We start from the raw sequence: 24,605 nt of genomic DNA on the forward strand, positions 1-24,605 counted from the left end.
TTTCCAGCAAGAAATGCAAAACAATATCTGCTTCGGGCAACGATGACAAAATCCTACTTTTTTCCCTTCGTTACTTTGCAATTTGTTTAGCTACTGAATGTTTTAACCTGTTTTCTTACTGTTATACAAGCAGCCATAAATGTTTGCATTAATGAAAAGATCTATAAATAGAAAGGATATAATTTAAATACTGAAATAAATATCTGATCAAACAATGACTAAACAATACTATGGCGTGATTCCATCTTATGATGCTTGACTGTTTGACACATTGAGGTCGGTACTCAAGTACTGAAGTTCAATACCTAGCCCTAATAATAAATCATAAACTCTTTAACAAAGAGATTTGCAGCAAGGAGGACCAACCCTTCCTTCCTGTGTTACAGAGATCACAGTGGGGGGAACCAGTGTGTGAGGATTGCTACCAAATAGTGATGTAGCGATGAATACTCTTTGAAAAACTGCAAGTAGTAAACCAGTTTTGCTGGCTACACATAGACATGATAACTTCTGTCATGAATCTGATTCAATCTCACTTCAGTGTTACCTTGAAAGCGTATTTGCGGTTTATGTGGTCATCAGGCTCAACCGGTGCAATGACGTAACTGGGCAGAGGGATGCTACCGAGCACCGTCTCCTCTCTGCTGTCTGTGAAGCAAGAACACAACACACATAATATTAAAACATCCAAAAACAAGGATCTCTAATTCTGCCAATATCTTGCACCATGTTTACTGAAGACTGCAGATTTATGAACAGCAGGAAAATTAGCGAGGCATAATTCATAGGTGACTCTTGTCTGGTCGAGGCCATGTGGCTGAATGTTGCACAAGGTGGCATGTGGCTTATCTATTATTCAGTATGATTAATTGAGGAGAGGAGGAAGATCCTCTAGCAACACAAGCACATATTATATCCCATAATAACGACTAAAGTTAATAAGGAAGGAGATGTGGGAGTAAGAGAGAGCCAGGGAGAGAGAGCAAGATACGTCGTACATCTAATTATAAGATGTAATTAACCAAGAAATGAATCTTCCCTCAGATGAGACTGTACGACCATTTAAACTCTGGCCAAGTGCACTTTTGATAGACTCACCTTTGTAGTAAAACAAGCAGTAGTCTGACAAAACAAACCACTTCCTTTTCCACAGTCGCATTCCAGAGCTGTCCTGGAGGTGAAGGGGGAAACAAAACACACAGAGTATTTAGAAATCCTCCTCGCCAGAACACTTTCTAATTCAGTTTTTAATTAAAACTTGTAGTTTGGGAATACGGTGCATGTTAGAAGCAAGTGAGGAAGGCTTTATGCATACCATTAGATTAATAATTTAATTAATATTTACTCTGAACTTGCAGCATATGGCACAAAGCTGCAGCCTGTACATTAAACTCAGTATTGTAGGTCTCTCACTCTGGGTTTGGTTGGGAGCTATTGTGTTTTATACGGTACTTCTGAATATTATGTGCTCTTATAAAACAGTATAAGAGTCCAGATTAAAAGGGTTTTGTAAGGGCATTCTGGGCATTCATTCAGTTAATGTTACGGTTCACAAAACATCAGATTTCACACAAAAACTCTTCAACATGTTTTACTGTACGTGACAGATGGGGTCTTTCTTTCAGAGCACAAGAGCAAAGGAACTCCAGCTCACCTGTTTGTAGAGCCAGCCTCTCACCACCACTGGGATATTGAGGTTCCTTTTAATAGAATGATCCCTCTTGCCAAAACTGTGCACTTTTCCTGTTCCTCTGCAGCCCTGCAGAAAGCAAAGAAAGACCAAAATACATTAGAATGTGTTGCTGAAGAACTTCAAGCTAATGTTACACAAACAAGGGGGAGGGTCATGAATTTGTTTTGGCTTCTGAACAGCGACATGATATAGAAAAGGTGTGAGATATACTGATGTATACCATGACACTGCCCTCCACAGTGCAGATAATACAACTGCAAAATGTACTTACTAGGAAGGAAAATATGAATTTCCTGGAACTTTTTCTTGTGTTACAAGAACTTTAAAAGAGGAAATACCAACTCGCTTTTCCTGTGGATGAGTGCATCCATTTATAATCAAGGATATTTTTAGACAAGGTCATTTCAGACTAAATAAATCAAATAGTACTTTTAATCAGGTGCTTTTCTACAGAAATACCTGGGGTGTCGGCTTGACCAGCTGGCTAAAAGAAGATACAAACAATGAGGGGATAAATATGCAAACCCAATTCCTCATACAGGGTCATTAATGAAACAAAATGAAAAACACCAGAGGGTCCAAAAGATAAGATGATTCAGTCACATAGAACAATCATCACACAGAGAAAGCACTATTCTTTAGGTTACTTGTTAATCTGCTGGTCAATAAAATATTTATAAATTAGCTCCAAGAGCCCAAGGTGACATCTTCAATATTGCTGGTTTTGCCTGGTCAACAGTTCACAATCCCAAGATATTTACTGTACTGCCATATTAGACAAAGAAAAGCAGCAAGGTTCACATTTGAGGGAGAAGAACCAGCAAATGTGATTTACTTAAAAAACGATGTTAACAATTAATTAATGATCAGAATTGTTGCTCATAGATTTCTATGATTTTATTACATCCTGTGCTACTGTGGTGTGTCCCATGTTCAGTGACAAAATGTGTTTTCAGCATTGATTTCCATGATCACTGTGGAAACAACAGCAAGTCAATCACAAATATGCGTACTATACACCCCTGTCCAGTCCCAGAGGATGTGTATTTGCATTTTATTACGCTTGAAAAATGACTAAATTATTTCTCTCTGAGGCTGTTAATCAGAACGAGATAAAGTATTTTTGAGCTGATTAAACCAGTTTATCAACATAAGCATTAACAGTCATCAAGAGAGCTCCTCCAGCAATTTGCTACAACAAAAAGAGACGTTTGGTCAGTTACAAAAATATAAAATAAAGAAAACCTGAAAAAATATTTTGATTCTATTTAAGCATTTACTTCTCTGTAGACCTAGTTAGATTTATAAAGTTTGACTAACACAAGTAAAACATACTCAACATGGGCTACTACTGAAGAGAAACACTAAAACTCACCTTTGACCCTGATGTGACATCCACTGCTGCTGAAGTCACAGCCTTTGAGGGCTCTGTGACCATGCTCGGGGATCTCTGATTGGCTGCTGACCTGGACATACGGGCTTCTATCCTGCAGTTGAAAAGGCAGCGTAGAAGAATATCAGTAATACAGACGGGATGAGGAGCATTGGATAGTGTTATTCCTTCCCAATTCCACTGACAAACTAACTGTGCTGAGCTTTCACATATAAAGGATATGACTATTTCCTGACAGCTCCACGCAACCTATCACAGCCAATGGCTCTGCGGTGGAAGTGTTAACAGTGGAAGCTTTGTGTGCCAAACACTCCAGTGACACTTGGTCTGACCCACATCATAGACACACCCAGGGAACAAAACAAAATTAAGCCTTCCATTAAACCACACATGACATGATATACTATCTTTGGCCAGCTTCTGAGGAATCCACATCCTACCTCACATTTCCTCATGTCATCACATCACTATGGACCCAGAAATATCAACATGGAAGAAATACTATTCAGATTAAGCGACAAATAAGTCAAATAAAGAAAGATTTAAACATGGTCTTTTGATCCTCAACCAACCATAGTATACTTTATACTAAAGAAGAGATGCATCATAGATAACAGGAACACTAGACACAGCAAGGATCAATTTGATTTACAAGGTCCTGGAAAAGTTTCTTAGGAATTTTAGTCTGTGCTGATTAAGTGATTTTTTAACTACAAATCCTGCAGATCTTTATTAAATAGCACTTTAAAGGTGCTCTGTTGTGTTTTTATGGGACGAGAGTGCAGACCAATGGATTCAAACGAAGTCACAGTTGTGCCCCTGGAATCATCCTGAGATGATTAAATGAAGTTGTACTATTCTTGAACTCTGGAAGTGAACATACCAGGAGGGAGGCTACCAAAGATAAAACCATGTTAGACTCACTTCCAGTGTTTGTTGTATAGTAATTTGTTCACATTTCCTCATAAAAAACATTATTTCTTAAGAAGGTATATGATAAGGAAACTTCTGCAACATTTTCAAAACTCAATAGCAGACAGTCAACCAGCATAATTGACATGCAACTGTCCAGTACTGGGCAGAGCCTCTTCCTGGCTGCAGGAGTGAACTTACAATAGGAAACAAAGTGTGACCTGTCTCTGCACTTTTACGCAAAGGGGTTAAAAGCAGTTCTAACCCTGTTGTTTTTTCCTGCTTTGTGTTGCTGCACTACACGGGAGCAAAGGAAATCTATAGATGTGTGTTGGTGAGTAAAGAAGCAAAAATAAAAAGCAAGGGGTAGAACAAGGGGGAAAAGTAAGAGACCACAGTGGAACAAAAAGTTACACTATCTGCACTCACAGCCTGGACAGCAGCCAGCATTTTTACAGGATGCTTCTGTTGTCTCAAAGGGACTCTGCTGTTTTATGTGAAGCTTTCATACTGTTTACCACCACTGTCATTGGAACAGTTCCCCGGGAGATTTGTCGTGGCATGTGGTGGAGAAGAGCGATATATTTTACATCACGTAGCGTAGAGGAGGAAAAGACACTAAACTCCATCTCTCCCTGCTTCTCTTGCTACTGTATGATGGAAATGAGGGCATTTTTTTAATCCTTTAAAGCAGTGGGTGCACATGTGGAGAGTTGAAGAATTGATCATAGTGGGATAATCTATAACAACGCAAAAGCCTCCAGGTCGGCAAAGCATTGGCTGATCGACCCCTCCGTGGGGAAAGGCCTCCTGAAGACCTTTTTCCTTCTCTGTCCTCAATCCGATACGGGTCTACAAGGAACACACTGAGGTTCTCCTTATTTGGGAGGCAGTCAATGATTCATGGAAGAAACCAACTTTTTTTTTTCAGATATCATTATACGCAGAATGAAGCCCATAACATCACCATGACAGTGAAAAGAAGCAATACTTTGCTGCCCCAGTGAGGTCATGTCTGTGTCGCACACATTCAATACCAAGACTGCACCACAGCTTTCACGCTCTCAACTAAACTCTATAACTGCATTATGAAAAAAACGGAGCAAGGGAGAGGCACAAAAATACTGTAAAAAGTAAATAGAATTTGGTTTAGAAGAAAAAGTATCACACAGCAGTTAGAAACATGTGTACTGCAACACGGAGTGGTTCAGAGTAGATGCTGGAGTTAAAAATAGCTAATTAAAATTCACACTTTATATGTATAACTTACAATGTCACTGAATTGACCTACATCTGCACTAAACCTACCCTTTTCACTTCCAGATAACTTCACATAGTCTTAGTTTAAGACTGAGCTAAAACTAGAACAATCCATGAACAGAATTCTATTAATTAAAGCTGCTTGAAGATTTACGGTAAGACGGACAACACCTAGTGAAAAACTGGTGTACAGTGTGTGGCATTATTCCACAGGTGATATTCTAAGTAATCATTTTCTCTGATGATCACAGAAAGCAACTGAGATCTTACACTGATTAAAAAAGAGAAGAGGTTCCAAACCTCTTCTTGGAATAATGTATACAGAATTTTATTATGCTCGCTGTATATGCAGAGACTACGTTTCTTATCTTGTCCTGCCTGTTTCATGGCATCCCTGTCATGGTTTTTAATTAAGGGGGGTATATAACTGAAGCTATTCTTACCATAGCTTGAGGAGATATTAAGACAGGCATTTCTAAGAAAAATAATCATTCCATCTCAGTTAAAAATATGAAAGTAAAGCAACCGTAACTTTAAAGCCCCTTGATGATGCACAAATCCATGGCTCAACAGAACTGAACCAGGGATAACGGAGAGTTTTAAGAAAATGAATGACAGAGGATGAATGATAATCAGTTATGTATCTTTTAATTAGTGGGAATGTGGAGGTCACATGCTTGTCTCTAAACCTGCTTCTGCCTAAAGTGGAATGTGTGCTATACATGATCATCTTACACCAGCCATCTTAAATACGATCAAACACCTGCTGGCAAATATTTTAGGGCTAGGCTAAAATTCAATATGATAATTGATCATCTTTTAATGGCTTCATATCATATGAAATCATATGTCCAGATATTGTGATACACAATAACGTTGCCTATCTTGATAATAACTACTTATTTTTGCCACATCGCCCAGCCCTATTTATATTATGCTCTAAAGCTGCTGAAAGCTTTCACACAGGTTCACACAATGACATAAAACAGACATAGACTTGTTGGTATTTAATATACAATCTTTATGTCAAAGAAGTCTCACATTTAAAAAAGACACAGAAAATCTTGGGCATAACCTGTCAACGACAGTATCAAGGTTAGAAGCACAGACAGATTAACATTATTATGACCTTACTACACTGAGGAAAATGCCCCAAATGGACAGAAAAAAAGAAAAAAATATGATGATGAGATAGGTTAGACAGAATCATGATCCAGATGTGATACTGAGACAGTCAAAAGCATATGTGAGTGTCAGCCATGCCATTAACATAACTGCAAAGGCAATCATTTGAAGAAGAATATATTTAAGAGTCTCTGAGATCTAAAGCCACTGATGAGTGAGTGCAATAAGTTATGAACGCCATGATGGTAATGAACACATTCAATTTGATGAACATTATTACAAAGCCCATCCTTTAGTGTTCTCCTTTAACTGTTTTTGCTTTAGACAGTAGACCCTCCCACACACACACTCGTGATATGCCTCATCAGGGATGGTGACAGGCTATTTCCCAGTTTATTTCTGGACTCCCACGGCATGACCTTGAACTAACCTATCTGTACATTTTAGCATGCAGTCAATGCATCATTCTTAGGAGAAAAAAAAATGACTCACCTGTCTTGTAGTGTATATTCTGTGTTTTCAGGGGATATCTGTCCGGTCACAGGGTGTCGAAATGATGTAGCCCTCAGATTGTGGCTGCAGGACAGAGAGAGATTGAAAAGATTGACGATGGAGGGAAAACAACACCCAGGGAGAAAACAAAAACACAAAATGAGCATCAAGTCAGTATTAACACGCCTGCCTGATCACGTCCTATGTTTCTATTGTTCTATTTGGCTGCTGGTTAAGTTTATAACAAAACAAAATAAAAGTTTTGCTTTAAATGATCGCCTCAGTCAACTGTAAACTAAAAAACTTTGGTAGCACTGCAGCCGGGTCAGGAAACACATATTCTTTTACACAAAGTGAAGGGCTCAGCACTCTCCCTTAGCCTGCTCACCATGCGTTATTGATTTCAGTTAGACGGGGCCATTCATTGCTTTCACTAGAAGCATGTTACTGTCACAGAATAGAATAAGAAACAGACAAGTGGTCAGTGGGGCTGGTGTTGAGAGGATTGAAATATGATGCCTTTTCTATTTGTTGTCTATCAAATGTTTCTTTGTGACTAGGCAAGGATAAGATTTGGACTATTTTATTGAAAGTTTTGCAACAAAATGAAACAAAATCCTTGAAAATATATCTAGTATTTACACATGCTGTCTGATATTTTGACGCATTGTCAAATGAATCTACTTCTATCTCATACTTCTTAAGCTTTATGAAGAAAGAGATTCTCACCGCTGCCATATTTATCTGATACCCGACCATATCATCTAACCATCATGGCAGGTCCAGCGCCAATCATTCATTGTGTTTGGTTCCATTAGTCTTTCTAACTATATACGGGAAACCCCACTACTGTAGAGGCCTTTAAGGTTTATGGCTCTCCAGGATTATTTAGCTGCCTTAGTTAGATCTTAGACTTTTTGAATTTATTTTGTATGGAAATATAAAATGTGGAGTTTAGAAGAGTTCTGTAGCGGCATTATAAGGGTTGTGTATTGGCAAGAATCTGGCGATAGGATACTTATTATGACACAGGGGTTGCAATTCAATATATTGCAATAATGTAAGCAAGGCGATTAGATAAAATCTAAGTTAAGGAAAGCTGTCATAAAAAAAACACCAAAAAGACAAGGCTCCGTTGTATTCACCATATCATAGAGGCCTTCATTCTCTATGGCTAAAGAAAGATCACAACACTGCCATCTAGCAGTCAGAGATTTAAACACAACTAAAAAAATGAACAACAGTCTGCCACGAATATTTGCATGTAAACTATTTATAAAAAATGTATAGTATTTAAAAAAATCTATACAGTATGACAAGACATAATAACGGTATACCGAAGTGTATCATATTTGCTGCACGCACTAGACTATATAAAGTGTAATATTATGGAAGAATCCAGCAGTACTTCTACTGATAACTATCAGCAAAGACCTGTGTACTTCCTCTATTCAGGTGTAGATAGGGAGGAGACATCTGTCTGAGTATGTAGACAACAGATATAAGTGTATATACCGACGTCTTTGTCCCATTCAAACTGGCTGAATAACTTTGGAGAATGACAGTTTGAGATAATATACTGAACTGCATTATTATGTTTTTAAGCCTGGTCTTGGTTGGTGTTGTATTTTATTCCCCCTGCCCTTTTTTATCTACTTCCATCACCATCATACACGATCTATTACAGCAGAAAAAACATAACACATATTCTTCAATAGAAGCCGTGAAATACTGTGCACAAGCGTGCAATAAAAACCATAGAGTAAATACTGCTACTGTGCAGAGGCTAAATCCATACGCTGTTTCTTCATAAACATACACATGGGTACAGATAAACACAGAGCAGAGATTAACATGTTTACACTATCCAAACTTAAAGTGTGGCTTGGGTAAACAAATAACTATATATCCAGCAGTAAAGGGTGAAATCTCTGAAGGACTGCTGCAAAATTTCAGTACTATGAAAGTGCCGGATGATACAAACAAAAAGTGGTGCCTCGCTGCATCACCATGCAGCAAAGGGAGGGGAGACAAACAGGGCAGGGTAGAAAGATTTATCAGTTGACGTTTCAGAAAAGTTCAGAGGGTGGAACAGGAATGATCCAGAGAGATTCTGCACACACAAGCAACATACCATAAAGTATAAACAATCATACATTCATGTAGAAACAGCTCTCGATCTCTTATACACGCACTCACACACACACACACACACACACACACACACACACACACACACACACACACACACACACACACACACACACACACACACACACACACACACACACACACACACACACACACACACAGGCTTGTTCCTGGTAACAACTCATAATTTGCTGAGCTGCACTGGGCACACACTGTGGAGCACTGCACCAGCACCAGCATCCCCCGTTAATTAGGAATCTGCATTCTTTGAGGCTTTTGTTTCAGCCGCATTACTTCCGAACTATTTGTCACAGAATTCGCAGCATCCCCAGTTGGTGTTCAAACACTGCGGCACAGTGGGTCTGTTTGTTTGCAGAAAACGAGCTTCCATCAACGCTTGTGACAATATTGTCCCACAGGAGAAGATGAACTCTTGCTGCAGAGGAGCTGTAGCACACTGCCTTCTAGATTAAGTACTGGGGAAACAGCGTTGCTGTAGTTGCTTGAATCTAATGTCACAAATATGATTCTGTGTAGTGGCTCAGAATATATAATGATTACATTATTCAAGGTAAACAAAATTACCTAGCAGTTGTATTTTGAAAGATGATTTAAATCCCAACAACTCAGTTCATCTTTACTTGTTACATAGACTGAGTGCACTGAATCATTCAAAGTCACAGCAATTCTGTTTCTGGAGTCAAAAACATCTTAAGAATATGGCGAATAAGCACAGACAGATTAAAACCAAGCTTTACGTTATTTAATTTCAAAATAAGTATGATCATAATAAAGCAAAGTTACTCACACCACACAAAATACTACCTTTCCATCACTCTAGTTTATTACAAAAACCTTACTTTAAACCACTTTGTGATACTACAGCCACACATACTGCCATATATCAATTGTAAAAAGAAACCACTGGCACCAAAATAGCCCAATAAAACTATACATATATTCAAGCTCCAATCATTCATTGTGTTTGGTTCCATTTAGTCTTTGTCATTATTTAGAGAAAACCCCACTATTGCAGGTGTTTGGCTCTCCAGGATTATTTAGCTGCCTTAGTAAGATCTTAAACTTAGACTTTTCTAATTTGATTTTGTAAGCACATATACAAATGTGTTGCAGCATTATTAGGGCTGGATATTGGCAAGAATCTGGCAATACGATACTTATCACATTTGTGTTGCTGACAATTATCAATAATTCAGCAGGCCAAAAGTTGGAAGAATCAACTACATATCTCAATGTTCAATGTTAGACTCATGTTTAGGGAAATTTCCATTCTCACTAGCATGTTACAGGGCCCCATAACACTAACCATGAGGTCAAGTAGAGTTTCTGCTTCCATTAGGCCTGATAAAGACGTGAAAGAATGACTGGTATCTCTACTTGCAGAGAGTCTCAAGAGGGTTTTTCTCAATGTAGTAGTGTACAGTAGAAGTGTTAGCAGAATGTAAACAAGACTGAGTTCAACTCTAGCTGATAAAAGAGGTGAAAGTAAGGTGAAAACTAGCATAAACAAAGTCAAAATACGAGTTTTGTGACCAACCTTTATCCTCCAGACCAGCAGCAAATTAGGGGTTTTCTATAAACTGAGTTTAGTTTGATGTAGTTGGGACGCTGTGAATAGTGAGTTGCCGGTTATTTGATTTCAGTCAATGCTTGAGCTAATAAATGTGTAGAAATAGTAGCACTGCAGCTCAAATCATTAGAACATGCTCTCTCTCTCTCTCTCTCTCTCTCACTCACTCACTCACACACACACACACACACACACACACACACACACACACACACACACACTCACACACACACACACACACACACACACACACACACACACACACACACACACACACACACACACACACACCAAGGCTCTGAACTGCACCACAACACACATCAAAAACAGGATTCACATCGTCGACCCACAGCCTCAACTTATTTACACTACTCGTCCAAAGAAAAAAACTCCCCAAGCTGTACCAACTAGATCCCTCTGCTTCTGTTTGCTACTTACTATGCTCTGCTGTATCTTGCACACAGTGGAGACGGCCTCGCCTGCTGTGAGAGGGAATCATCTGCTAGACTTGCTGTGGTGATGCTGGTGTTGGAAATCCTCTCGTCATTATCAGAGCAGGAGGAAGATGCAGAGAGAATGGCATTCGCAAAGAGCAGAGTAAAGTGGAGCCAGCAGGATGAGAGCAGGAGAGGGAGCTCTTTATCTCCACATTCTCCTGCTCAAGCGTACTGTCTGACAGTGTCCCCCTACGCATGCTGGGTGGATGGTAGAGATATAACTCCCTCCCATCACGGGTATACCTCTTTTGCTTATCAGATCCTCCTCCCTTCCTCTATTTCAACTTCTCTCCCTCCACCTGTCAGTCCCTCTTTCCCACAGTTAAATTAGCTAAACATCATCTCTTTCAAGGAAACAGTAAGTTATATAGCTGCTGTTGATACTGTACCTCAGTCATTATTTTAGTCTTGTGAAAAGGGTCTTTTTTGCACTCTGTTCAAGTTTGGGCTAGGTACTACTGAAAAACTTCCTTCACTAATGAAGCTGGCAAATGTTTAGATGGATTTTGGTGGGTGTTTTTTCCACACAGCTGTAATGATGGTATACTCTGAGTGGCCGCATTGTAACTTCAGTAATGAGAAGTTGGCATCAGTATGATAACATACCTCCTTAGACAGGCCAAGTCATCCTTTACACTCTAAAAATACTAATAGATTAGTATTCAAACCCATCCAGAAATATATTGCAACTTATAAAACAGAAATCGCCCATCAAGGGCACCTCAAGGTTGTTTGAGTCTACTTTTTGAAGCACTGGTTTAACACTGACATTGACCTTTGACCTATGCTTAGAGGGAATTGAAACTAATCCTGAGGAATGCTGCCCAGAAGAGCAGCTGGTATAAACATAGTGTCGGCCTGCGGTAAATATTGAATTTGACAGACAACCAAGGATCAAGGAACTAGAAAAGCAGCAGTTTGTTGTTTCACCCCTAGCTTATGTTTCATTCCGTTTCCCACTGATATTCAATTTATAAGCAGTTTAATTCAATGACATTTATCTAACTACATTCACACAATGTGATAGACTAAAAACTCAACAAGTTCCAGCCCACGGGGAAGCACGGAAACAGGCGCTCTTATGGAAAGCGATTATTTCCAGCGCTGTGAACAAGGGCCAGAAGAGGCTCTTGTCTCACTCCCTGTAGCCTTGGTAATAAGCATCACAGCATCAATGTGGTGTCTGAAAACTCAAGAAGAAAGAAGAATCCTGTGGGCAACAACAAATTTATATTCAACTCAGGCGCATAAAAAAGGAAGATTAAAAAAAAAAATGTTAATTACTGAAGCAACAAAAAAATTAAAGCCTTTTGTGTAAATATGTTTAATAATACATTTTAATTTCATTTAATATTAATGACTGTATTCAACATAAAAAAAATAGAATTATTAACTGGCACATTTACTGATATTTCATGATATAAACTGTTTTTAGTGTTGAAATGAAATAACTGATTATAATCAACCACTAAAACTTCAATAATTATTTCATGGTCACACTTCATGGTATACAGTTTAGTCACAAACTGTATACTTAATATATAGAAAGAACATTTAATATGTCAAATTGCTTATTGCATTCCATTTGGTATTTAAGTGGTGTGATGAAATAAATGTCTTAAATTGTAGCTACAAGTAAACTAAAACATAAATAAACATTGTGCACGTCTTCTAATCACCAGAGAACATGCAACGGAAATCAATTAGTTTAGTGGTGCTGCTGACTTAATTTCCAGACCAATTCAATTAGCTGTAACGGATGTATCATTAATATTTGCAAGCTGTTAATACTCAGACAATATGCGTATTCCAAAGAAAAAGACAAAAGCAAATCAAAGAAAGACTGCAACACATGAGAGGTTAAATGAGGTGCCATGAACCAATACTGAACCCTGTAATGACAGTCATTTCTGTGTGTACGACACCCCACCCATGTGTGACAGGACATTACATCGTGAGAAAGAGAGATATCACGGACCTCCAGAAACACCCTGTAGCATCCCGGCCCTGGCCGGCAGAATTAATTAAGCCTTAATAACAGCGGTTTGCGCTCCGTATCCAGACGCAGGGAGCCATTAAGGAGATAAGCATTCTGCAGCAGGATTTGTACATGTTGACTGACCTTTATCAGTTTCATAGCAGAGCACTGCAGCAGCCTCGCTCGGTTGACATTTGTGGAGGGAATAATATAGGCAGTCTCTCCAAAGAGTTATTGGGAGACTCCACTGTCACTCAGTATGGAAATGACGGAAACCAACCAAACACATTACACACTGAGTGACTGGCTTTTCCCGGTCATTGCACTCATTGACTACTATCATCATCATCATCATCATCATCATCATCATCATCATCATCATCATCTTCTCTGTTTACAACTGCGGAAATCCTAAGCTGAGTTGACAGTACGACACAGTGACTACAGCCTTACTGGAGAACAGATATGCCTTTCTACACATGTATGTGTAGCGGTCTGGAAAACCCTGGTAGAAGCTCTGCATTCATGTCTGTAGCCATCCAGCAAACCACTCGAGCAGCACTGGGCAAGGAGTGGCAAAGGCAGGCTTTAACAGGCCCGATGGAGACCAGAAACAGGTGCAAGGACTTGCCAGAGTCTGAACCCCTGTCAGACAGAGGGTTTGGCAGATATTGAAAGAGCCGTCACCTCATTAACATTCAACGCACACAGTTCTGACACAGCACATTTCATTGAAGTCACAATGGTCCTTTAGGCCATGCCGTTCCAAAACATAAGCAAGGCAACCGCTCATTGCATTGCAGTGAATGCAAAAAGGGCCTGTGTAGGATGCAAGGAAACACTACTCTCCATGCAGAGAAACTAGAACCACTGCTCTGAGTGAGAATGTTTATTTCCAGGTTTGGAAACTAAAATATGTTGCCAAAAATAGCTTTTGCTCATCAGTTACATCTCATTTCATGCCTGCTCAGTTGGAAATGACATTTTTCAAACTCTAAGTCAACAGCAAAAAGGAATATTGGAGGATTTACCCACAACAAACAAAGGCTTCACGAAGAGCCCAAAACCGTTATGTATATCTTTTACACAGCTCTTGGTTGCACTGTTATAAACTTGGTACAACCTGAAATTGTTCCAGCAACTGCCTGCAGAGAGAGAAATGCCCTTAGGCAGAGATGGATCCCAACAGGACTGTGAGTGCATCAGCACTTCCCTTGCTCCATTGGCACAAATATGGCTGACTGATAAATATTTATAAAGGGTGATTTGAAGTAATTCATCAAATAGATTGTGGTTTTATAAAGCATCCAACCATGACAATAAAATTACTTTCAAAAGCACTTATCTTAGGAATCAATAGTGACAGGGATACGCTGCGACAAAGAAAAAAGTTAGGAAGTCTTCTGGTGCGAGCGTTATTCTGGAGTATAAATCGATGAAGGGGCCCCTGCAGCTTTAGGTCAATATTTAATACCACAGATTTATCCTGCACCATACTCACTGAATAATGATGACCCAGGGCAACCAGGAGTCATCTTTATTTCATCTTTTCAATTGTGTTAACAAGGATTGCCATAATCTGAAGGGTGCGAATGTCTGAGTGTGTGCTATGGGGAATACGAGGAGGGAAAATACTGTTGCACACTTAATGAAAATTAGAATTCCAAGTCAATTGTGGCAGTTAATAATGCTTCATAACTTTGTGTTAAATCAAATTTTAGCAGACAGGAAGCTCACACGAAAGCAAATAAAACTTTACACATAAATATCTTGCCTTGTGTAATTCTAAACATCAGACTAGCTTGGTTGTTCTGATAGTTCTGACATTTCATCTAGCTTAGCAAATCTATTCTTGGGACACCGAAAAGCTACGGAAGAGAGGGTTTTGTGAAGCAAATTATCTCTTAGTGAGACAAAAACACACAATCAGCAAAAGCATCGCATACCTGACAGTGCAAAAGAGATGAAAGAGAGCCTGCAAAGCACATCAGAGGATGCAATTAATCTCATCTGCAGCCCTTACTTGCACATAGATGTTATCAGTGGAGCTCATCTACTGATAACAATCGTTTTATGATAAACACACCATCTTAAAATGTCTAATCAGTTAGACAAGGTGATAAGCTGAAATCATGGCATGAATCAAACTACTCAGATCTTCCCCTGGCAAACTCTAATACAAATGAAATTAGAACAGTCGATGACTCCTTTTTTCTCACGCCACAGTCTTTCGCCCACTGTGATCAGCACATCAATAGTGGAGGCTCAAAGGCCCTTTGCTTCAATACACTGGCGGACACACAAACATTCAGACACGCCTCCTCAGCACTGAGTCGAGCTTTATCATCAAAGGTCTGAGCCAATCTCAGATGACATGACAACATGAACCACTTGCTTTGGGAAATCACAGGTTAATAAGAAGTAACATGGTTCACTTGACCTCCCGTCTCCAGAGGCTCCATAGGTGCTATGAAAGAGATGTACGTAACTGACTGAGGCTGAGGAATTTGACCATGAAATCATCAAGCACAGGTAGGTCATCAGTGTACATGGGCGCAAAGTGAAAACAACGCATCAGCACTCAGTAGGACAACACAAACAGCTGCCTGTCCCGTTACTCTCCATACTGCAGTTCTGCTTAACACTTTGACACAGCAGTTTTTGTATTTGCAATTATAGGAACAATGTGGCCCAAAGAAAAATTTCATTCTATAAAAATAAAACAAAAATGGAAACACACAAAAAAGTCAAGAATCAGTTTTGAATGGTGTATTGAGCAATAATCTTAAATGTGTTACATATTATAATGTTGCAGGGTATCTCTTGTGTGTCTGACATGTTAAACTGTAGGCAGTCGACCAATGAGTAACCAAACATCCTACCTAAAGCATGCGTCATTCATCAGTTTAAGAGCTGATTTACTGTGTAGCACTTTCCCAACAAATATGCCTAGCTGCACTAAGCATGTTTGTGCTTTTAATGTCATTACACCTACCCACTCTCATGAGCAGTGATATCCAACAGGCCCCACTTACTGAAATTATGAGGTTGCAAATTGGATTTGACAGCAAAGACAATGCTATGGTAGACAGGAGATGAGAGAGAAAAATGAGAGAGGAGGAACCAGGAGAAGTAGCAAAAACTCCTGAGACATTGATTTGATGAATTCTACTGGTACCATGGTTGTCATTTGACCAATGCCTTTGCTGGTCATTCCTATTAACAGTGGTTGATGTTGTTCATTTGATAGATAATCCTGATGTGTAGGTCATGGAGCATCACATTTCTCAAATAAATGAAATGCCTATCAATGTGTTCACTGCTGAGCAGAGGGTTCTAGGCCATCTCTATTATTTGACCTATATAGCTGTTCTGTAGCTGTGTGATATGCAAGCTAGTCGACGTGGCAGTCAATCCAGGTGAAGCAGATTGAAATTTGGATCCAAGCAAATGATTTCAGGTCAAGTAAAGGTCGTTAGTACTGATGAAGGAGGTCTCGAGTCGACTGACACAATCTTGCAAATAGAAACACACAGTGAGGGAACCTGACTGGAATGAAGCATGAAAAGCAACTGTCAGAAAGCACAGCAGGCTGGATGATCAGCAATGGCTCCTAATTAGAATGAATGTAATCAGGTGTAATTTTGTTCCGTCTCAACCCTAAATTATTTCTTGCCTTTCCCACGCTGACACAGCTCATCTCCTACTGACATGATGGAATAATGGGAGGGCAGCCAGGAAGACATCCTAGCTCATTCCACTGCATCTGCATTGTGGACAATTACCAAAATGTAATTGGGATGTGTGATATGATCAGCCATTCAGATGCTCTGCAGCACGGTCTTCATTTGCCAGTCTAATGAGGTCTAGACTGCTATAGACACTGGGATCACTTATCACAATATAAAGTACAACATCTAAACTGGATAGTAGATCAGACTTGTTTCTTTTACATCCTGAGACTGCACATGTTTGCCTGTGGCTAAAGAGCTGGAACATCTGCTTGAGAGTTACATACAGTATCTCAGCAGCTAAATACAAAGTTCGACCTATACTACAGAGCCAAACACAGCTAATCACTTAGCTGTGCAACGTAGGACAGCAGGGGATGTGAAGTGCGGGGGAACGTTAAAGCTGAAAATCTCCAGCAGGAGATAGACAGAGGGTTTAGAACCTGCAGGTGAATGGTGAGCTGCAAGCCTTGTTGAGCATTCATTTACATCGGCACACCAAAACCTAATTTAGGATGTAAAATACTGTCAGAAAATAGTCATTTCTAATGAAACTTACCAATGAAGTCCATTCTTGTAGTGAGAAATGGTGGTAACTGATTAAACTTTTATTAACATCCCCAAGAAAGAGATTTAAGTAGTAATACATTGGAATTTGACCGTCTCACCCTTGAATCCCTTCAGGGAGCTCCACCCATGTGTAGGAGGCTTAACTAGCAAAATGATCATCCCACTGTCAGCAGAATAAAAATTAAGATACTCGAGAGCTTGATGTTCAAGGAAGAAAGAATCAGACCAGATGAAAAGATTTTTGGTCCTCTCTCCTTCCACTCAACCTCACTGTCCTTTTCCACAAGCTTGGTTACTTATGAACCAAAACAAAGCAGTGCACAATAGTGACATAAAGACATAATTCCTCAAAGATCAGAGATCATCTATACACACCCCATATTTACATCGTATCCCAACCAAACACCAAACGCACCTGAGCATTCAAGAGCAGTAGAGCACTATGATGAATCAGGTCTGTCCATTAACTGGAAAAGGAAAGATCAAGCATTCACCGGCAGATTTTATGGTGCTCTGATGCTTAGCATCTCATGGTGTACAAAAGTAAATTTAATGAAGAAAACATATTTCCTTTTTAAGTCAAGTGGCAAAAAATGAAAGGCGACAAAAAGACACAAAGTAATACTTGAAAGTGGGACGCCACTTTTGGATGAAAAGTCTTGACTGGGAGAAGTGATGATAAATTAAATTCCTAGTGTAAGTGTGTAAAGTATCCTAGAGTAATACTAATATAACTAAAAGAAAAAAGATTGTGTTTTATGAGAATGTTATATATTGGCACCATTTTTTATTTAGTAATGTAGTCATTAAAATGCACATCAACTATGTAAAACAAACTGTAGCATTTCAAACCGAACCTGATGATCAAGAATAGCTGTGGTATGCAATGTTCTTATAAATGCAGTGGTGAAGTACAGCAATCCTAACCATTCCCCATCCCCCCAGAAGTCTCTATCTACTCATGGCCAATCATTTGACGGTCCACTCCCAATCTATGTTTACAGCGGAGGAAGATTATTTAATATTCACAAACATACACATGCACACTTGCACATTTATAGAGCAGACTTTTCTGCTCATCCTATCCGATTAAATATGTTTCTCTACCATTTCTCTGATGAGTGCCAAAGCTAAATCAGAAGAGGAGAGGAGACAGGAGTGGATTCTGGGAGACTGGCTCTTTATCACACTTCCACGTCAGTGCATTTATCATTTGATATTCATGCAAAGAACACTGTTAGCAGCATCCACCCTATGATAAAATGGATTATGCATGGTGAATCACTGCACAGCCTCTTACGTCCTCCTACAAGGTGCATGTGTACATCCATGTGAAGTGACTACGTATGCTGCGGTTTAGAGCCTTTAGATAAATGATGATGAACCAGCTTGTCCTGATGTCCTGTTGTTCTGCAGCACAGATGTCAGCCAAAGAGGACAGCTTTCTCTGTAGAATGACACAATCAATCACTCTCATCACTAAAATGTACAAAAGCTAAGTATGTTGGGTTGCAAAACAAAAGGGAAGAAACTTATAGTCAGCATTTCATTCTAATAAAAGAAAAAAATCCTTCTAGTCCCTAGTCCAAAGACCTTTTACAAAAAAGCAGACCAAGATAGGGGCCCTCACTCCATCTAAGATCTAAGCATTGTGCAGCAGAACAGCTGCAGTATTGTTTAGCCGACCAAGCTGTCAGCAGCTATACCGAGCCACGTGCACCTTCCAAATGCAGTCCTATCAATCACAAACGGATACCAACCATTGCGCAAGTGTACCAACACAAAGATGGCCTACCTGCAGGTTCTCAATGTAAGCCCAATGCAGCAGCAGTTATCGTTTGCATGGCTTACTCCAAGCATTTTTCTTTCCCTTTAAGCACTCAAGAGCTGTCTGCTCCCAGAGGTTACAGTACTAGATGAATGAATGATCCGCAACATGACTCTGTCTGATTCAGCCAAAGTTAGGCAATCTGTCATACTGCATAACCATTCCCCTGAGCGCACACACACACACACACACACACACACACACACACACACACACACACACACACACACACACACACACACACACACATACACACAGAGCGACAGACAGACACAAATTGCATATGTTCATGGTCAGATTATCTGTTTGATCTCTAAAACCCATAATCCTGCAACATCAAAAATAAATCACACATCACAAAAAAAATCTAATTATAACAGAAAAGCAAGGGCAAAAATAGGCAGAGAGTTAAATTGTGTAATGAGGGCCAGCACGCAGATGAACATTACACAGCAGCTTGTTCTGTTGTTCTGGGTGGTTCAATATTTGCAACGTTTGCACATCATTAACACGCTCTTGGGAAAACACCTCTTTAAGAGCTGCCAGCGTAATTAAGCCCAATAAACCAAAACACAACTGTTCTCATCCATCTCTTCTTTAAATATAATGTCATGTTATTATTGTGTAACAAATTAAGATAATAATAAATACCAGACATGCAACCCAAGGCCTGGTATTATGTTAAGATACAGAGTCTCCATGTTGTTGCCACGTTTACCATATGCTCTTTATAATGTAGAGAAACAAAACAGGACAGGCATAGTTGAATTATATTGTGTCCTTAAGGATTACATTATCTGAACCAGGGTAATACCATTTCATGAAAGCCATGTCACTTGCCAGTGCTTTTGTCCAAAAGCAGAGGGGCAGATAAACAGCCACTGGATCCTCTAACAATCGGATCGAGCTAACCCTCATGCTGTGAAACATGGCTAAATCCCTTACACAATTATGTGAGAGGCATTTTGATGTCATCCAAACTCTTAATACCCTCCTTCTATCCCCAACCCTTGTCCGCCACACACACACACACACACACACACACACACACACACACACACACACACACACACACACACACACACACACACACACACACACACACACACACACACACACACACACACACACACACACACAGAAGCAGGCACACACACACCCATTTCAAAAAACAAAGATTTGTTTTAACATTGGGGAGCTTTAGTCAGCAAGATGACGGTGGAGGAATGTTTCAAATTATCAAACTGCTGAAAAATGCTTTGTAAAGCATACAAGGAGACAAAACTAGACAAATCTATTGTTCAGACCCTTGATTACATTACCTGACTCGTTGGTATTTAGTACAATGGTAAATGATTAAGTCATCACATTTAAATAAAAATACAGAAGGTACTTTATGGGAGAAATTTGATTAGTCCTGTTAACATTTTTGCTGCAGAGATTCTTGGCCCTGAGAGTGTCCAAGCTTGTATAGCGCAGCACACTTTACTGCAGCAGACCTGTCTTTACAGCAGTGTTTGCTTCAGTGTGTACAGTGTATCTATACCAGTGCACAAACACAAACACATGACTTCTCATCAAGATTGGTAAATAACTTCTCCTTCACTCAAAACCCCTCTTTGCTGGACATGCCCACTGAGTCAGCTATTTGAGTGTCCAGGTGTGTGTGTGTGTGTGTGTGTGTGTGTGTGTGTGTGTGTGTGTGTGTGTGTGTGTGTGTGTGTGTGTGTGTGTGTGTGTGTGTGTGTGTGTGTGTGTGTGTGTGTGTGTGTGTGTGTGTGATATCTGCTCTCTGCTACGAGCTAACTGTGTCCAGACTAGCTGCAGGCTTAAAGGGACTTCTCTCCCGCAATTCTCATTACAGAATCTGAGCAGACACACACCGCAGAGCCAAAGCAGCCGCTGAGCCCACTCCCACCGGGGAGTTACATTACAGTGACACACAGGGTTAAGACAACACAGCTACTCCATGACTCCATTGCTCAGTGGCAATGGACAACATTCGGGCACCAAACACAGAAGACCCAGTCGCCCCATAAAACACACGACATCTGCTGGGATGCAAAATTATTTTTTCTTTTCTGGTGTCATTGTTATATTATGCATAACAATAACAGTGTCTTCCCATCTGTTCTGCATAAACATCCTGTAAACTAAGCTATCAAAGCTTTGTAGGTTTCTCTCACAATCTGTTCCATCTTAATTATCTATTCATGCTCTGGTATTCCCCTACTTAGATCAAGGGAGCATTGATTTTTTTTAATACAGAAGTGGTATTTAATACCTAATAACCACATTGCATGATTAGACATCAAATAAGGGTTATTTTAACATAATACACAGTGTTACAAAAAATGTCAAAAATGATGAAATCATTTGGTTTTGGCCCACTCCCATCTATCCCTCTTGATTGCTTAGGCATGCAGGCTATCATATTATCATTTTATCAAGTAAATTAAACAGGTGGATTAAATGAATTAGGTGAGGTTTCACTTGGCTGGCAGAGGGTAACTGAATTTAGAGGCTATTTTTAGATCCCTGTGTCCTGAGAGTGTGCGGAGAGCTTGTAGAGACTAGCGAGGCTCATTAAGTCAGGCATTAGTGGAAGAAGGTAGGCCACATCTGGTGCACAGCTCAAAAGCTAAGACTGGCCAGCAGGATCAAGATTTTACCACAACCCTTTCCCAGAATTTCCATCCCACTCACAGAAGCTCATCTAAAACACATTCTGGACAACTTAAATGATCACAGTCCTAATAAACAGAGAATATACTCCCTTTTCACATACCTCAACTTTCTGTTAGATATCATCACTACGTCTATTCTTAGAAGCATCAAGTCTGCCTGGAAATGTGCAGAATGTGTGTGCTTTAGGAGAGGTCCCCTCCTTTTTCTCATACCGCCTCCCCTCTATCCATGAGTACTCTGTCCCCTGCACCAATTTTAGGTGTGTCATTTGTCAGGCTGAAGTGGTCCAAGCTATTCAAAGCCGCACTTAACAAAAATATGACCTCTGTATCAGCTAAGCATACAAATGAAGCGCTGTGTCTTTTGGCCACATTTCACCCTGTGGCCGAGGGATGAAACGAGAAGGATGGGCTGGGTGTGACTGGGCTGTACTCTACATTACTGGAACTGACTGGGTGAACTAAACAAAAAGTCAGATATTATCCAACGCCCTGAGGAGAACCAGACCAAGCTGAAGACATCCATAACTTAATCCATTGAAAACAGACCACCACTCAAGACTGGACAAACCCACAAGAGGCTCATTGATGTTGGTTTAAAAGGAGCTAGGTTATACATGTCGCTATATATCCTGCAATGAAAAGAATATTGATTCAAAGCTGACCCAAACTGTCAACTTCTATTATCGGCTGCCAATGCTGTAGGTGAAATCTTGCGGTCAGTTGTTTACAGCCCACTGCCTCTGTAGCCGAGAGCCCAGCAGGAGGGCTGACCGATGAGGGAGCGCATGCAGGAATGATAAATAGGCCAAGTAACCTTATCGCTGCGGCTGACATCGAGACCCTGACAGAATGATAATAAGCTTGATATCTTGTGCATGGATCTATGGCAGCGTCACCATGTCACAGCCCATAAAAATAGACAGAATTAACCAAAGAGCAGCTTAAAAACTGTAGGTTTCCCCTTCATATACCTGGCTGTATCACCATAGTTGAACTGGTAAATCCATAGATGTAAAACCTTTAATGTACAGCAGGCCATTTACAGCTGCAGACATGTTCAGTTCACTTTGAGGCCGTTAGGTGAAACTCCCTGACTGGAGAGCTCACATGGTGTTTCTTAAATCAACCATGTAAACAACATACAATTTCAGCAAACTTAGAGAAATATGAGCCTCCAGTGCATGGAAAAGTATAATATGCAGCAGATGTGACATTGCATGTGTAAGACTGTATACAGTAAATCTTTGTGGGTGTGTCTGTGTGTGGGCTGGGCCCGAAGAGAAGCAAACCCCTGTAAACAAGTACATTCCTTTGAGGAGTGTATCCTTGGCTCACTTAGAGGTGGGTGAGGACTGCATCAAACCTCCACTACAGTCCAACCTATAGAGACATCCCACATTAACCATGTATATAGCAGAGCATCATAATCAGCCTGAGAGATCACAGTTCTGCTGACACAAACACAGCGGTCAGTGACCTGTGATCATGAGGCACTGCAGAGAGCATCTCTCTCTCTCTCTCTCTCTCTTTCTGCCTCTCGTACTTCTCATTCCTGGAGAGACTGCACCATTAGAACACATTGATATATGCACTCCCCAAAGGCTATCCTAAAGGCAAAACAGCCAGCTGCTTTCTCTGCTGCAAAAACGGACGATAGACAGACACTGTTCAGCATGCATGTGAATTCTCCCGGCTGCAAATATACTTTGTACAAAACACTTAACGGCATGCAATCCCAAGCACTTTATCCCCTGCAGCTGCCGGAGAGCTTTAGCAGGCACACCTCCTGAGTCGCTACTTAGCAATACAATCCCACATATGTGTTGGGAGATGGGCTGGGATACACACCTGTGAGCCGCACGAAACACTGGCTGCCTCTTGTAAGGGACGTGTAAGGATCCCTGTCCTGGTTGGCCCAACATGTTAGCTGCCGGTCTGTGATTTGTTGTGCTCTGCTCTGCTCCTCTCAGTGGTGCCTGTGTGTGTGTGTGTGTGTGTGTGTGTGTGTGTGTGTGTGTGTGTGTGTGTGTGTGTGTGTGTGTGTGTGTGTGTGTGTGTGTGTGTGTGTGTGTGTGTGTGTGTGTGTGTGTGTGTACTCCTCTCAGCTGGTAGCGCTGCTGTTGCTGACGTCTTCTGCTGAGCGCTGCGGCGTCGATTCATTCAAAACCTCCTCTTTCCCGCTTCTCCTGTATTGGGCTGCCAAGGTGGAGCTAAAAATACACGTAATCGCTGAACTGTCCCCTGTCTCCGAGAGCGTTAGGCTTGTGATGGGTATTATTAAAGCCAGCCAACCCCAGCAATACATCATGTAAGAGGCCCCAGAGCACAAAAGTAAAACCACAGGTACAAAGCATTAGCCATATACCGTATAATCAGATTCTCTTTGCTCTCATTCGCTCCCTGTAGTGGTGCTCTCTCTCTCTCTCTCTCTCTCTCTCTCCTCACCTCTCCTCTGCTCTCTTCTAATATATGCGTTCCTCAGTGGAGCACTGCCGTCAGAGCATTTGCCTAAACTGGACTCCCTCTCTGCTCCATTCCCTCTGCAGTCAGAGAGGCAATACACAGCATGCACGGCGAGCAAGAAGAGAGGAACGAGGAGGGAGAAGAAGCAATTACAGAAGTCGAGTAAGGAAAAAAAGAGAAAGAGATGAGGAAGAGATGAAGTGAATGTGTGTTGCAACTTTGACGTTACGT

The 24,605-nt window shown here is 40.5% G+C and overlaps 1 protein-coding gene across 1 annotated transcript in view; it reads right to left on the minus strand.

The window, feature by feature from the left end:
- The window catches only part of plekha7b (pleckstrin homology domain containing, family A member 7b), a 67,654-nt gene that overhangs the window by 30,181 nt on the left and 12,868 nt on the right, over nucleotides 1-24,605 (minus strand). The window contains 5 exon segments of the mRNA XM_054611139.1: nucleotides 548-648; nucleotides 1,099-1,171; nucleotides 1,655-1,759; nucleotides 3,069-3,180; nucleotides 6,876-6,959. Coding sequence (XP_054467114.1) covers nucleotides 548-648; nucleotides 1,099-1,171; nucleotides 1,655-1,759; nucleotides 3,069-3,180; nucleotides 6,876-6,959 — 475 coding nt within the window.

The sequence above is a fragment of the Anoplopoma fimbria genome, chromosome 2 (genome assembly GCF_027596085.1).
Source record: "Anoplopoma fimbria isolate UVic2021 breed Golden Eagle Sablefish chromosome 2, Afim_UVic_2022, whole genome shotgun sequence".
NCBI classification, from domain to species: domain Eukaryota; kingdom Metazoa; phylum Chordata; class Actinopteri; order Perciformes; family Anoplopomatidae; genus Anoplopoma; species Anoplopoma fimbria.